General features: G+C 36.7%; 2 protein-coding genes across 4 annotated transcripts in view; one reads left to right on the top strand and one right to left on the bottom strand.

Moving 5' to 3' along the window:
• Nucleotides 1-16187, top strand: part of Nup214 (nuclear pore complex protein Nup214) — a 97197-nt gene that overhangs the window by 5010 nt on the left and 76000 nt on the right. For all 3 annotated transcript variants that reach the window (XM_067264924.1, XM_067264923.1, XM_067264922.1), the window contains exon 2: nt 13115-13156. In XM_067264924.1, the coding sequence (XP_067121025.1) occupies nt 13121-13156 (36 nt within the window). In that variant the 5' untranslated portion in view covers nt 13115-13120. The remainder of the gene's footprint in view (nt 1-13114; nt 13157-16187) is intronic.
• On the bottom strand, nt 4746-5768 carry LOC136970497 (uncharacterized). Its single transcript, XM_067264944.1, has one exon. The coding sequence runs from the start codon at nt 5766-5768 to the stop codon at nt 4746-4748; it is 1023 nt and encodes a 340-aa protein (XP_067121045.1).

Here is a 16187-nt window from a genome sequence, read left to right as displayed (position 1 = left end):
CAAGCTTAACTTCTACCATGGAGGCCGCCGTCTTTAATCTATTTTATCCGATCCAAACGATCCTACCTTCCGCTAGGATTAGTTTGATCGCGATCCAGTTGATCCTAGATGGCGTTTGTATACGCAAATAGAGATTGATCGGATCGCAGTAGTTCCTTTGTATACACGATTTGAACGATCGAAGTGATCTCGGATCAGTTTGATTCCAAAAGTATATGCACCCTATAGGAATGGAACATGTCAAACTTACTTTAATCAGTAATATGACTATGACTTTATTCCAGAAGGTCTGGGGCAAGTTATGGTATTCTCCAGTAAACTATAATTTTTTTCCAGTTTACTTTGCTGATTAAACATTTTTTTGGGCATTTCTGCCATAATTCACGTTTTTCACCAGCTGCTTGCCCGCTATTGTTTAAAAGCAAAACTATTTTATCTGGGTTGTTTGAATCATTCTTGTGTATTGTCAACAGTAAAGATGAATAGAAATAGAAAAAACAAAGCTTTCTGTTGCATTCCAAGTTGCAATTTCAAAGCCCAATATAAGTTTTTGTCTACTCCCACATGAAAAACAGATGATTATTTGGAAATCAGAATTCAGAGAAGCTCATAAATATTACTGACAGAAAGAGTGGATTTGACTGTTAAGAATTGGCAAAAAAGTTTCCCAATTGTCCAGCTTTATATGAACAAGTTATGCTGTCAATTTTAAAGGATTTTTCCTTAAAGTTTAAAATGTCAGTAATTTTGTGTGGGATACGGGGCCAGATTTAAGCATTTCGAGGCCCTAAGCTGAACTCTGTGTGAGGCCCCTTACCAATCCTTAACATTTTTAAAAGTCAATCATAAAAAGAAAAGAATTAACATAAACATATTAATTACTTTTTATTTTGTATAGTATTATAGTATTTAAAGTATATTTTGTTGGTTTGTAAAAAATTTTTATTACAAAATTTGACTTCAGTTTTCTTTTTTGTAGAAATTTTTGAGGCCCTTGAAACTCGAGGCCCTAAGCAAAAAGGTAACATAGCTTACTTGTAAATACGGCTCTGATGGGACAAATGTCAAAGCTAATGTTTTTTAACACAAAGAGCACAAATGTATGCTCATTTGTTTCTATAATATCACATGTAATGACATCTCACTAGCAATAATTGTTCTCCTATAAAATTTCTCGATAAACAGCTACAACATTATATCGGACAGTAATATATGATTAATTTTATGCTGACTAGTTACAAGTGACCCTGATAAAGTAGCCATTTTGTAAAAATGCAGTGCCCTTTATAGTTCATGAAAAATGCAATTATTTTTTCTGGTACAATGTTTCAAACTGTGCTGTCTGTTGAGTTATTGTAAAGTCTGCTGTTGTTTGATACCTGTCTACAAGTTAGGCAGCTACACAGAGAGTCTGATTGCTAGAGGGTGACAAAATTAGCCAAAGAAAATAAAAATTATAAAACATTCTTAACTTCAGCTAATCAATTATTTTACTTTTTGAAAATAATTAAGTAATTAAATGAGTAGAATTCAAGTCCTCAGATCTTTCAATTAAAATTACACTATGCCTATATTTAAAAGAGGGTGGCAAATAACTATCTTGCCCAGGGCAGCATTAATTGCTAGGTTGACCCCTGTCTATCTGTGATATGTTGAGCAGGTGAATGGAATCTTTCATGATTTTGGCAATTTTGCTTAATGATATTCTCTTGTTATTCAGATTTATGACTACTTTTTGCTCTATCTCTTCATATCATTTGATTAGTAATGTTTATCAGGTTGATTGTGTATGTATTTATGTTTTATCATTAGTTACTATCATCTATATCTATATTTTATATTATATGTATTAAAAGCAAAATGTTTTGTCACTGATGCATACAGATTAATGTAAATTTAAAAATTAATTTGATTTACAATATAAAATTTCAGAACAATTTTTAAATAGTTTTTAAAAACATTGTTTTAATTTTTAATTGATTTTATTTTTAATTTTAGTTTCAGTTTTGGTTTTGATGTAAAGGCCAAAGTTTTAATTATTATTTTATTATTTTTAATTTTAATCATTATTTTTAGTTTTAATTTATTTAGTATCAATTTAGTTTTAGTTTTTATCATCAATTTCGGTTCTTTTCTCTTAATGGGACGCTGGTTGTAACTTTAATTTGATACATACCATCATCTGTGTCACTTCACTAAGACTATTGCATTTAACTATTTAGTCCACGTGACTGTGCCAGCTTCGAGTAGCCCACTTGACTGTTCATGGAGTACTTGACGTTATATACCTCTTGGTGATAATTGCATGGTTGTTCCAAGCTGAATGTGTGCTATTTTGGCAGTCATTAAGTGGTGCAACCAACACATAGTTGCATGGACATCAATATTTTTACAGACTTGTAACTCCAAAATAGGTGTGTACAAACGTTTTCGAACCACAAATGTCGGTTCTTCCTCAGGCTATACGAATTTCGTTGGAACTGCCATTCGAATCACTTCAAATTTGTCGAAATTATGCTCGAATTCATGTTTCCGTTTATGTAATACTGACGCATGTGCATTAGTTGAACAACTCGGCTAACGTAAACTATCATTCATAAGGGCCTGCCACGCTAGTGAAAGCGTAATCTCGTCCTTATAATTAATGCACCGATCTTCTTTAAGGCCGGCTAAGTATATGGTGGCCGCCTCCATCCATCTGATATGTTGCGGGTGCCGTGCGGTGCAGATAATTCTGGCCTTATCTAATTCCAGGTGAACATCAGAATCAGATGCATACGTTGCCAGCGCTGTCGTGTTTCTATGCCTCTGAATATCCGTGGCATGCTCTTTAAGTCTAATCTCTAGAGATCGTTTGGTGGAGCCCACATATAGAAGGTTTCTGTCCCATCTGCTATCTATAACCGGAATGGTGTAGACTCCGGCCAGCTTATCCCTATTCGGTTCATCTTTTCCATTGGTTAAGATGTTAAATAATGTCGCGCATCTTCTGTAGGCGATGTGAACGTGTTTCTTTTTTGTTATCTTGTCATACAGCCTTACAACATATGGATTATACGTGATTGGGATGATCTTGTCCTTATCCAGTCTTTCTTCCCTTTGCGGTAGGTTTTGAGCTGTGCTTTGGTATCGAAGTATTAATTTGCGCACCAGTTTTCTGTACCTGTGCTCTGACGCTACTTGCTGCGAAAGCTTTAGCTCTGATTGCAGAGCTCACTGTGCAGAAGAGTGAGTATGCGCTCTTCTGATTAGGGCTTTAAACGGAGCAACCTTATATTGCGGTGGATCACAGGATCCACTAGGAATGTATATGCCCTTATATCCAGCATTTGGGTACACTGCTGTGCGTATTACAGTCTTCTATCCTGATGTCAATATCCAGAAAGTGTATATTGGTGTGGTGCGCTTGCTCTATTTCTAAGGTTAATCCGTATGTGTTATCATTCATATTGCTGACAAAGGCTGCGACGTCCGGTACTACTTTCCATACTATGATAATATCGTCGACATATCTTTTATATACAATGATGTCGTGTAGATGTTGTGGGATGTGAGATGGTAATTAGGCAACTCAAAGCTAAGGTACTCCCACAACATCTACACGACATTATTGTATATAAAAAATATGTCGACGATATTATCATAGTATGGAAAGTAGTACCGGACGTCGCAGCCTTTGTCTGCAATATGAATGATAACGCATACGGATTAACCTTAGAAATAGAGCAAGCGCACCACACCAATATACACTTTCTGGATATTGACATCAGGATAGAAGACTCTGTAATATGCACAGCAGTGTACCGAAATGCTGGATATAAGGGCATATACATTCCTAGTGGATCCTGTGATCCACCGCTATATAAGGTCGCTCCGTTTAAAGCCCTAATCAGAAGAGTGCATACTCACTCTTCTGCACAGTGAGCTCTGCAATCAGAGCTAAAGCTTTCGCAGCAAGTAGCGTCAGAGCACAGGTACAGAAAACTGGTGCGCAAATTAATACTTCGATACCAAAGCACAGCTCAAAACCTACCGCAAAGGGAAGAAAGACTGGATAAGGACAAGATCATCCCAATCACGTATAATCCATATGTTGTAAGGCTGTATGACGAGATAGCAAAAAAGAAACACGTATGCATCGCCTACAGAAGATGCATGACATTATTTAACATCTTAACCAACGGAAAAGATGAACCGAATAGGGATAAGCTGGCCGGAGTCTACACCGTTCCAGTTATAGATAGCAGATGGGACATTAGTAAGTAAAGAGGTTAGAGAGCTGTTTGTTTTAAGCTACAAACTTAGCCCTATGGAAGTAGGAAAGAAGAGAAAGCAAGTGGTAAGAAGTGTGAAAAACAGGAAGATAGGATAGGGTGAAAGAAGTCATGGGCCCCAGAGCGCTTGCATCGCATTTATTTTAAAACATTAAAAATACAAATGGCACTCAGCTCGAGGCCTCTTAAACAGCATGAATGAACATATATACAATATTTACATTGTAGAGCCAAACTGTTGTCTTCCTCTATCTCGGTCTCTTCTTCTGTGTTGGAATCACAACGTAGAGGTAGCCCCCCAGCAGCGGGTTCCCGCGGCCAATCCCGCCCCATGATGACACCGCAGACCAGGTGCAGCATTATGGCACCGACAGCGTCGGGGCTCAACTCCATTGTGGAGGAGGTATTGAACCCGAGATCGGACACGGTCCCCCGCTGAGGAGCGGCACGGGAGGTTCAATGAAGAGTCAGTCACCAATCCTCTTCGTCACTGATGTCTTGTTTGCTGACCTCCTCCTCGGTCTCTGTGTCTGTGTCGGTTTCGTCGCTCTCATGAATATCCTCGTACTGTGAGGTATCGTGTGTTGTAATGTTATCAGGAAGGAGGGCCCTGGGGTTCGTCACAAAGTTTTCGAATTTTTTCCAAATGTCTTTATTCTCGAATATTAGCTTAGGTTCTGGTGGCCACTGTAGGCCGTGCTGGATGCACTCCCTATAGAAAGGAAAGCGGTGTTGGTCGAACAGGCTGCAGTGGAACATGAAGTGTTCTGCATCACCAACACTATTGTTGTTGCAGCTACATCTATTGTTAGGTTGAATGTTAAATCTGTAGAGGTAGGCTTCAAATTTACCATGGCCTGTAAGGCACTGGGTGGTAATTGCATTCGGCTTGTAGTGCTTCGTTTTGATGCGTTTTAAGATATTCGCAATGAATTTATTACATGTCCTTCCTGTTGTTGCGTCATTCCACTCCTCTTGCCATTTATTTATGGCCCAATCTGTCAGAGATTTCTTTAGTTTAGTCTTCGGGATTCTTTTGTACGTTATTTTGCCGTTTATCTTGGTTGCTCTTTTTGCCAATGCGTCTGCTTTCTCGTTTCCAGTAAATCCCTTGTGCGCCGGTATCCAGCTGTATTGTACCTTTCTGTTTTGTTCCAGGTTTATTGCTTCTCTTATAATCTCGTTGCCAAGGAGTGTTGTTCCTTTACTTTTGCTTAATGTTTGGATTGCTGCTTTACTGTCTATTAAGAACTTAATATTTCCTTTATATGTTTCCTGGTTACTATTTATGTGTTTAATTGCCCTATACAGGGCCCATAGCTCAGCCTGATTGTTACTGCATTCTTTATCAAGTTTTAGGCTCGCTTGATAGTATGTTCTGTTCCCTTTGCTTTTAACGATATAAACACCAGCACCCACTCCTGTCTCTTGCCTAGAACCATCTGTATACACTAGCCAATGGAAGTGTTTATTGTTTTCAGGCTCGTATTCCATGCTGGTTTGGTGGTTTCCTTTCTTAGCTGGATGGATTTCGAGATTTATTCTATTGTCTGTTTTGTCTATTTCGGCCTTCTTAACATTTTCTGGGATTTCCTTATAATCCTCTGGGATAATGTTGGTCTTGATCTTTCTGTCTATCTCGTGTGGCTCCTTTTTCCATAATTACGTGTTTGTGAGTAGCCACTTCCATGCTTCCATTTGTGCCATGATATGGATGGGTAACATGCCTTCCATAACCAGTAGAGCGTTCGTGGGCGATGTTCTGTATGCCCTCGTGATTTTTATTGCTGCCTTTCTCTGTAGCGCTAGCAGTTGTTTTTGTACTTGTTTCCTCTTAATGGCCTCCTGCCACACCGTTGCAGCGTATAATATGGCCGGCTCTACTGCCATTTTATAGATTAGTTTTACGTTTCTTGTGTTCAGGCCCCAATACTTCCCTGCTATCCAGTTAATTAGATTTATTCTTTCATTCGTCTTTTTATACTTCTCTTTCATATGTTGGTTCCAGTTGAGTTTAGGGTCAAAATATATTCCCAAGTATTTGAGAATTTTAACCTGTCTTATTCTTTCGTCGTTCATTCTAAGTTTAATCGTTTTTTGGAGCTGTTTTCTTTTGTTCTGCCTTGTGCACATGAGTGCCTCACACTTTTCATAGTTAACTGGAAGCCCGTGGTCTTCGCTCCATTTGTGGGTGATGTCTAGCGCTTTATTGGCCTCTTCAGCAATCCTGTCGCAGTTTTTGTTTGCGATTAGCAGCAGCAGATCATCTGCGAATGCCTGAGCCCTGATCTCCTCGTAGTTGTCAAATGTTCTTAGCAAACTGTCAAACACAAAGTTCCACAGCCCAGGGCCACTTCGTGAGCCCTGGGGACAACCTCTGGTAATTTTCTTTTTAATATGGATATGGTTTGAGTGGAATTCGATTTGCCTATTTTCCAAGTAGCTGCCCAGTAACTTGACTTCATTTTCAATACTTTTAAGATTTTTAAGTTCTTCCATTATGTCTTGCCATCTAAGATGGTCAAATGCTTTCCTATAATCTATTGAGATGAGCAGCTCATGTTTATTTTGTTCCCATGCCTGATATACGAACTCCTTGACACTTAAGGCCGCATGCGTTGTGGAACTATTTGGTCTAAAGCCATATTGGTTATTATGCATCCTACCATTATTATAGAGCCCCCAATTTATTCTGTTTATCATCAATCCGTCTAGGACTTTGCCCATAGTAGAGAGAAGGCTTATTCGCCTATAGTCCTTTGCTCTTATTGGGTTTTCCACCTTGGGGATCAGTTTGATGTTTGCTATTTTCCAATAATCCGGGAAATAGCTTCGTTTTAGGCATTCGTTGTAAAGAAATACAAATGCTATTGGAATCTCTTGAAATGCGTTGATTAGCATCTCCGTCGTTATCCCGTCAATACCTGGGGCCTTCCTTTTACGTTGTGTCATTATTGCGTTACTAATCTCTTTAAATGTAAAGAGTTTACATGACTCATTGCTTTCGTGTCCCCTGTTACCTTTATCTTTACCTTTTGTTCTCTCATTCTTATTCTGCGCTGCTTCCTGTGGGAAGTGGAATTGCAATATGCTATCAATATTTTCTTCAATGCTATTTCTGTTTTCTCCATCTTTATTTGCATAATCTTCTAGTATATCAGGGATTTTCAGTCTCTTTCTGTTTCTGAACACTAGTTGATAGGGCGTTTCCCAGGGGCCTTTGGAGTTAGTTTTACCACAGAAGTCATGCCAGGCCTTAGTTCTCGTGTTATTTATTTGATTTTTATATTCCTTTAGGAGAGTACGGTATTTTCTACGCAGTTCTTCCTTCCTTTCCTTTTCCCCCGCTCTTTGATACTTTTTCCTGGTTTTGTTTATTTGCTTTCTTTTCCTTTCTAATTCTCTTGTCCACCAATGAGTTTTCTTTCTGGTGACTTTTATTATTTTTGCTGCCTCGTTACCAGCCTTTTGCATGTCAGCCGTTATATGTTTTATATATTCATCAATGTCATCTCTTGAATGTATTTCCGGAAAGTTATGTGACAACCAGTTTTCATTAAAAAGTTTTCTGTAGTAATCCCAGTTTGTTAACCTGGCTGTCTTGTAATCGATTTCATTTTTAACTGGAATATGCATTATCTGTGTGAAAACATATCTGTGATCACTTGCTGAGTTGTCTAACAGAGTCTCGCAGTTTTCCACCAGTTGTGCTAGGTCTGACGAAACCAGACAAACATCCGTCCACCCCCTTGCCTGCATTGTATAGAATGTTGGGTGCGTGGTCATGTTGACAGAGACTAAGTCGAATTCTTTCATTAGATTTTCAAAAAGTCTGCCTCTTTTATCTTCCTTTTCATTGTACCAGATTTTGGATTTAGCGTTTATATCCCCTGCCAGGATGATATTAGTTGAGTTTATTTTCCTAAGGATTTTGTCTATTTCACTTACTGCTGTTTCGTCTTTCATGTATGGCGAAAGGTAGGCGTTTATCACATATATCGGCCGGGTATGATGGATTATTGTGGTAGTAATAATATCAGAGGATAGGTTCGGAATCAGTGCTATATCTAGTTTGGTACTAGTCGCTATGCAACTTTTAGGTTTATTATCTGTTTTCTTGTATAGAACTTGCCAATCGCCCAGCCTCACTACCTTTTTGTCCACCGTGTAGGGCTCTTGGATTAAAATAATATCTGCCTTCAGATTGATTGCCTTGTGCATTAGTAAGGAACTTGATGCTTTTCCTCTTTGCGTGTTAATTTGTAGAATGTTTATTCCTTCGTTATTTTCGTTCCTTTCCCTATCAATATCCATTAGATTTTGCTGGTTGCGTTCCGGAGTAGTCTGGTGAATTTTCTTATATTCCATAGTCAATCCTCTTTATCATTTGCGTCTTTTGTCTTATTAAGATTGGACATTCTGCACTAAAGGCATTATGGTTGGTTGCTTTCTTTCTTTCCGGGGGGAGGTTTTTGTTTTCTCTCTTACAGTTTACACATTGCGGAATTGTTTCTCTCTGTTGGCAGTCTTTATATTTATGAGCCTTTGAACAATGACTGCAGGTTTGTTGCTGCTTGCACTCTTTCGCTATGTGCTGAAACCCGCAGCATTGATAGCATCTTTTCACGGGTAGGAAATCATCTACTCTTATTGTTGTCCATGACATTGATAAGTTTTTGTTTGCTATTATAATGTTCCGTATTCTTGGTGCCATCATGAGAACCACATGTCTACAGTTCTCTTTTGTTTTTCCGTTCCTTAATGTGGTACTTATTTGGCAGTTGTCTCTTATGTAATCGGGATCTATGTCTTTCCATATATTATTTTGTTTTATCATTGTTTCTACTATTTCCTCGTCCTCAATGCTTTGGGGGGACATTTATGAAAATGACCTGTGGTTTTTTTCCGCTTGAAATTTTACATATTACTTTGTCTTTGATGCTTGAAATTTGTTCTATAGTCTCTTTCAGTTTCCTTCCGTCTTCCTCTTTCCCTACGTTTATGCAGATTCCGTTTGCCTTTATTGGTTTAATATTCTTTACTGTCACTCCTAATCGTTGTGGTTTTATTTTCTGCGTTATCTGTTCTCTGATTTGTTGTATGTCACTTTCCGTATTTGTTTCATTTTTTGGATAAATTAGTAATGCCACGTTACCCCCTGTTTCCCTGTTTTTTATTATCGTCTTTGTCGTTTTGCTGGTATTAATTAACGGTGGCATCTTTGCTACTTCCGCATAAGTTGGTCTATCTATTGCTTTGTTCATTATTTTACTTGTCTGTTCTTTTTCCGCTCTGACTTCTTTCAATATGCCATACATTTGGTGCACCACCGCATACATTTGTGCCACTCTTCCCTTAATTTCCTTTCTTTCCTCCATCTTTACATTTGTTTTGCATGGCTCCGGTAACAAGTCCATTATTCTCTTCAAATGCTGCTTAGCTTCTATCAGAATATTTCCTTCGACTGTATCACAGATCGTCTCGTTGTTAAGTATATTCGTATTCTCTTCAGTGTTTTCCTGGGAGATGCTTTCAGAGTCACTGGTATCTATTGAACCAGTTTCTTCCATTGTGGATGACAGAAGTGCAGTTGATGGGTATACAGTGAACGTGGTCAAAGGACAAGTGGACAAAGAAAACTACCCTTCGACAATATTCCCAGAACCCCACGAATATGGCAAAAACAAAACTAAACAAAACAAAACAAAATCCTCCAAAATATTATAAACTAATTTAAAAACTAAGTAAACAAAACCTGCTAACAGTAAGAACCCTTAAATAAGCTAAAAAACTAAAAATACTTAAAAACTAAAATAAAAATAAAATAAAAATTTAAAAAGTTATCCTCCAAAAGCCCACCACCCCTTAGAAAAAATGGAACAAACCCTCGCGAAGTTAACCCTAAACCAAAACAATATCCCCCAATAGTCCGTTAAGATAAACACGAGCCGTTTAAAAGACCGTTACGACCGTTAAAAGTTCGTTAAAAACCGTTGTGACTGTTACCAACGGATTTTTTAAAATTCCCGTAGAGTTAACATTGAAAAATTTGGAATCGCGTATAAGCCCAAAAAATGAACCCACCTTTACCAAAATTACAGAACAGGCTAAGAATAACACCCTTAAACCGTCCCCCGAGTCCTGCACCCTTACCTCAAAACCCCTTAGCCCTAGAGCCCCTTAAAGATCCGAAAGTTAAACCCCCCCTAACTTTTCCCCTAATTAACCTATTGACCCCAAAATAATGTCAAACTGACCGGCTTGCCTTCCACTGTCCAACGATGTATGCCACCACCACTGCAATCCAAAATATCCAATCGAAAAGTCGAAATAATCGGGAGCTCACACAAACACAACTTACTTCTTTGACTGACTGGTTGCTATGTAGCAGATGGGACAGAAACCTTCTATATGTGGACTCCACCAAACGATCTCTAGAGATTAGACTTAAAGAGAATGCCACGGATATTCAGAGGCAATGAAACACAACAGCGCTGGCAATGTATGCATCCGATCCTGATGTTCACCCGGAATTAGATAAGGCCAGAATTATCTGCACCGCACGGCACCCGCAACATATCAGATGGCTGGAGGCGGCCACCATATACTTAGCCGGCCTTAAAGAAGATCGGTGCATTAATTATAAGGACGAGATTATGCTTTCACTAGCGTGGCAGGCCCTTATGAATGATAGTTTACGTTAGCCGAGTTGTTCAACTAATGCACATGCGTCAGTATTACGTAAACGGAAACGTGAATTCAAGCATAATTTTGACGAATTTGAAGTGATTCGAATGGCAGTTCCAACGAAATTCGTATAGCCTGAGGAAGAACTGACATTTGTGGTTCGAAAACGTTTGTACACACCTATTTTGGAGTTACAAGTTTGGATGAAAAGAAAATACACACCGGTATAAGGTTAAGAGGTAGTTATTATTATTTCCGGTGTTGAGATGGAGTTTTGTAGTATTTTTACAGATTCAACAACATCAGTGGAATCACTTTATGACTTACTATATGGACACCTCATTGTAGTAAACATTCTTGAAGAAATCAGCAACACTAATAACAGATTCACTCTGGCCACTCTGGCCAAAAGGGTAATGAGAGGGCTGACTATCTGGCCTACTCTGCAGCCAACTTTTCTCCTTTATGAATCATGTTATCAGGCCATTCTACAGCTACATTTATTACTGACTGCTCAAGCAGACTGTCCAAAAATGGCAGATACAGTGGGAGGGAGAAGAAAGGGGTAGGTTACAAAGAGGGGTATTCTTCCTCATTGTCTCCACAAATATAAGTCCTAGCATAGATCATAACACTACTCAATTCATAACTTTTTATTCCTACTTCCATTAGTTTGCAAAAGCACCCAACAGAATTGTTGTATCTGTGGAGTGCCAGATGGGGTGAAACATTATCTTTTTAGCTGTTTGATACTGGAGAATAAGCAACAAAATATCAGGATGCAGAGTGGCCTTACAGTTTGGACAAACTTATAGCAAACAAATCCACCTGTGCTCTTTCAATGAATAGTTACCAGCTTATTATAAATGGATAACTATTGTCTAACCTGGTCCTTGTCAACACCATAGTGGAGGCAAATTAATTCCAATCTGTTATTTGCATTGTTTGTTCTACAGAGTTCCATGTATCATGTAATTACTGTATGTACTAATAACACTACAAATATTTTATGTATTATGATTGCATTTTCCATGTATAAATTCTATTTTATACATTTTATTCCTAACTCTTATTCATAATTATATATGACATATATTTGGTATCCTTGTACAATGTAATAAATATCCTTTGTAATATTACCTCAGTGATGCCTAGTGGTACTGAGGCAGTTTCAATAAAGATTTATAAAAAGTGGAAGTGAAGTGAAGTGATCCAAGGGACCATGACAGTGCAGCAGTACGTTAATGACATCTTGCAGCCACATGTGTTACCTCTCATGGCAGGGCTCTCAAGAGCCATTTTCCAACAGGATAATGCTTAATTATACACAGCAAGGGTCACAACAAAAATCACACACAGGACTGTTTCTGCCACGTTGCCACACTTCCCTGATTTGTCACCGATTGAACATGTTTGTGATCACCTGGGATGTAAAGTTGGACAGCCTAGGAGTATGGCTGAACTAGATGACTGCTTGAAGCAACTGTGGACTGAGATGCCTCAGTACACCATACAGCACCTGTATACCTCCATGTCTGCCCGTATCACATCTTGCATTCATGCTAGAGGTGATCCACCATGGTACTAGAACCACCTTTCATTTGTAGTTTATCCTGCAATAAATGATCCTTTTGCTTTCATTTTGTAATCACTTATCTATATCACTGTTACATTCAGACATGTACAATTTTGTTTGATTTTGACAATTCCTTCTTGGTGTACTAATTTTATGGTAATAAGTTTACTACAGAATGCTGTATAGGGTGATTGAAAACTCATGCACAATTAAAGAACAAGTTTATATAAATTGGTTGTTCTTAAGGTCATCTAGCATATGTAAATTGTTGTGATGTGTTTGACAAATGAAATTGAACCATGTTGATTTAAAAATTTTTTAAAATCAATTTCTAGGAGAAAAAATTTTTTTTCTCCTAGAATGTATTGAGTTTTGCTTCTTTTCAAATATATGAGTAATAATCTGACTGCATGTTCTCTAGTTTTATTCTGGATTTTTTTTGTTAAATATTTCTCATTGTTTTAATTAGTTCAGTGAACTGTTTGTTCTTGTTAAATGTCATTCATTGTTATTTGTTCAATGACATTTTTATAATCTTCACTTTTATAATTTGTTTTTTTAATATTTTATTTTTTAGATAAAAATGTGGGATGAACCACCTGTACCTCAAGAAGTAAATGTGAGTAGTTTTTAACATCAAATTTTAGATATATTATTATTTAAAATTTTATAAAAATTGCTTTATAAATACAGAAATATAATCAATTTAATTATATTTTTACCTTGAGAAGAATTAAAGAGAAATTAATCAGTTGGATAATGTGTAACTTGTACATTACATTAAAATACACCACCACCACACACATACACTAAAATTATGGTAATTCAGAATAGCATATAATTCTTAGCATTAACTATTATTCATTGTTTCCCAGTTTAACTATAAGATGTTTTTTAAGACTTTTACATTTGATTAATTTATTCTAAAGACATACGAAGATTCCAAATCTAAAAGAGAATGACTAGTTTCAAAATTGTAATTAAATTACATTATAATTTTATTTCATATTTGTAACATTTTGAACATTACTGAAATTAACTGAAACAAAATATGTAAATGATAAAAACAGCATAAACAGGCAGGAACTATGAGCATCTCAATTTTTATTATATTGCAAAAAAGTTATCTAAAATGAAATTTAGGAATTTTCCTCTTTATAATTTAAAAAAGTTTTTGAAAAAAATCTTATCAATATATGTATGATAGCTTAAAAGAATGGTTAGGTTCACCATCCCAAAATATTATTTAATTAATGAATGAGATAACCACTTTCTATTGGTGTTAAACAGTAGTTATCTTGTTCTTTAATTAATATGATAACTTAATTCAAGGTTTACAGTGATAAATTAATTACATAAATAAATACAGTGGGTGATGCTGTGTTTAAGATTTGTAAAACTATATTTTAATGGCATCTATACATGGTTTATGGAATGAGACCTTCACAGTTGTATACATAACCTTTTTTGTACTAATTAATTTCTGTCTGTGAATTTTTTAAAGTGCTTTTCTGAACTTTTTATTTAAAAACTTGATAATATTATGGGGGCTAAAAAGAGTGGAGTATCAAGAACTGTGTTCACTATAGAAACTAAGCAAGAGATAATAGCCGAAGTAGAGAGTGGGCAGATGATGTCTGATATTGTAGGCAGATGACTTCAACAGGTTTGTTTGTTTAGTTAAGTTATGGCAATACAAAACTTGGGTGATCTGCCTAAGGGGGATGCCTTCCGGGAGGTCATTTTAAGGGTAACTAGCTCTTATTCAAGCATTACAGATGTGGAGAAACCCTGAAAACTCCACATGGCCAGCCCATCCTGGTGAGGCATGAACCCATGACTGAATTCCTAGTGTTCAGGGAATGGAACCGCTTGGCCACTGGTGGGCCAACTTCAACAGGTAGATAGAATTGCAAGCTTATCATTATATGGAGGAGTATAATGGGTGTTTGAGCAAAATTGTTGCACAGAAAAAAACCTTGTACTAATTTGCACAATGCAAACAAGTCAAATTTGTATTTTTTGAAATGTCAGTTGTGCAATACTGCTAAGTATCTATCATAGACTCAAGAATCACAAAGTGTTGGAGAGTGACTGTGCATTCAGACATTTGCATCATCAAGTTCTTGGAGAAAGCTAACAGAGACAAGTTGCCTGAAGCTCATCACTTCATCAAAAGAGGTGAATATTAAGTCCAGCATATTATTTTGAAGTATGAGGAAACAGGAAGTGTTGAAAACAATCAGGATCTCATTGCTGTTTTCACCAAAAGGAAATTGAATGTTCTTGAGAAAGCAATGATTACAATGATTGCATTTTACAGTAAGATATGACCTCCAAGTTCAGTTGTTCTCCTTCAATTGTTTTTTATACTTTGAACACAAAGACTGAGATTATCATACATAAAAAGCAAAAAGCTTCATAGTACAGCCAAGATTTAAAAAATTGGGTCGAAGTCCAATGCTGATCGCTGAGTCATCTGTTTTAGAACAAAACTGTCATTTTTGATGATTAAGTTTACTTTAAAAAAAAGTGCATCCAGAAACACTATTATTCCTCAAACAGTAGTGACACTCCTGCAGTTGTGAAATACAGTCAACTCTGCATAAGTCGTCACCCAGATAACTCGACACCATTGGTTAAGTAGTCATTTTCTGTGGTCCTGGCCGACTTACATAGGCATTAATGTTAAAAAACTTTGGTTTACTTGACACCGTTTAACTCGTCACTACTGGATAAGTCAACATACTTTAGCTGTCCCACACTCCGATAAGTCGTCACCCCCTCCTGAAAAAATGAATTCACTTGCCATGTGTGGTGCAAACTCATTTTTTTTCAGGAGGGGGGAGTCGATTTGTTTATTAATATATAATTAATATATTTAATATATTATTATTATTAATATATATGTTACAGTCAAAACCCGTTTAACTAGTTGAAACTAGTTTTAACTCAAATTCATTTTTGACTAGCAGTAAATTCTAGTTTTAACTAGACAAAACGGGTTTTAACAAAGACATCCAGTATAAACTAGTTAAAACGCATCCTAACTAAAAACTAGTTTTGACTGCAACATATAGAGTGATTCAGTGTAAGATAGTAAGCATGGGAAGATGCCTGCTTTTTGATATTTTCAAACGGTGACGTCCGATATTGTCATGTGTTTGTATGATGAATCGTTGGGCCAATATTGAGTGCGGAAAGCTGTAGTTGGCTACCGTTGCCTCATTTTCTACATCTGAGAAGAATAAAAGCAAGATAAGAACAAAGTTTTTGTTGTGAAATGTTTCTAGAATCATTTTAAAACTAAAAGTTAAAATAGAATTTATTAAAAATTGCGGAATTAATGTGTGATGTAGTTAAGGTTCAAAAGTTTCTATTGTGAGCTACCGCCGATCCCGATCAGACATGCTAGAACACGTACAACATAGGCATCTTACCCTGACAAATGGAAAAGATTCCACATTTTTTATGGGGTAACATGCCTATTTTTTGTTAATTGAATTCCAATATGCCTATTTTTTTTAATTGAATTCCAATATGCCTATTTTTAATAAATTTTTGTTTTCTCGTTTTATTGCAGGATATGCATAGAAATTATATAAGGACTTCTCAAAAAGGTTTTTGGACTGAAAAAAGCTTTCAGCTAG

The sequence above is a fragment of the Centruroides vittatus genome, unplaced genomic scaffold (genome assembly GCF_030686945.1).
Source record: "Centruroides vittatus isolate TY-2023 unplaced genomic scaffold, ASM3068694v2 contig_199, whole genome shotgun sequence".
In the NCBI taxonomy this organism is placed as follows: Eukaryota; Metazoa; Arthropoda; class Arachnida; order Scorpiones; family Buthidae; genus Centruroides; species Centruroides vittatus.
Note: the sequence above shows the minus strand (reverse complement) of the source record. Positions and strands in the feature narration are given on the sequence as shown.

Bases quoted from the DNA above. Each gene is read 5' to 3' on its own strand.
- LOC136970497 (XM_067264944.1), bottom strand. From the start codon at position 5,768: ATGGAATACGAGCCTGAAAACAATAAACACTTCCATTGGCTAGTGTAT.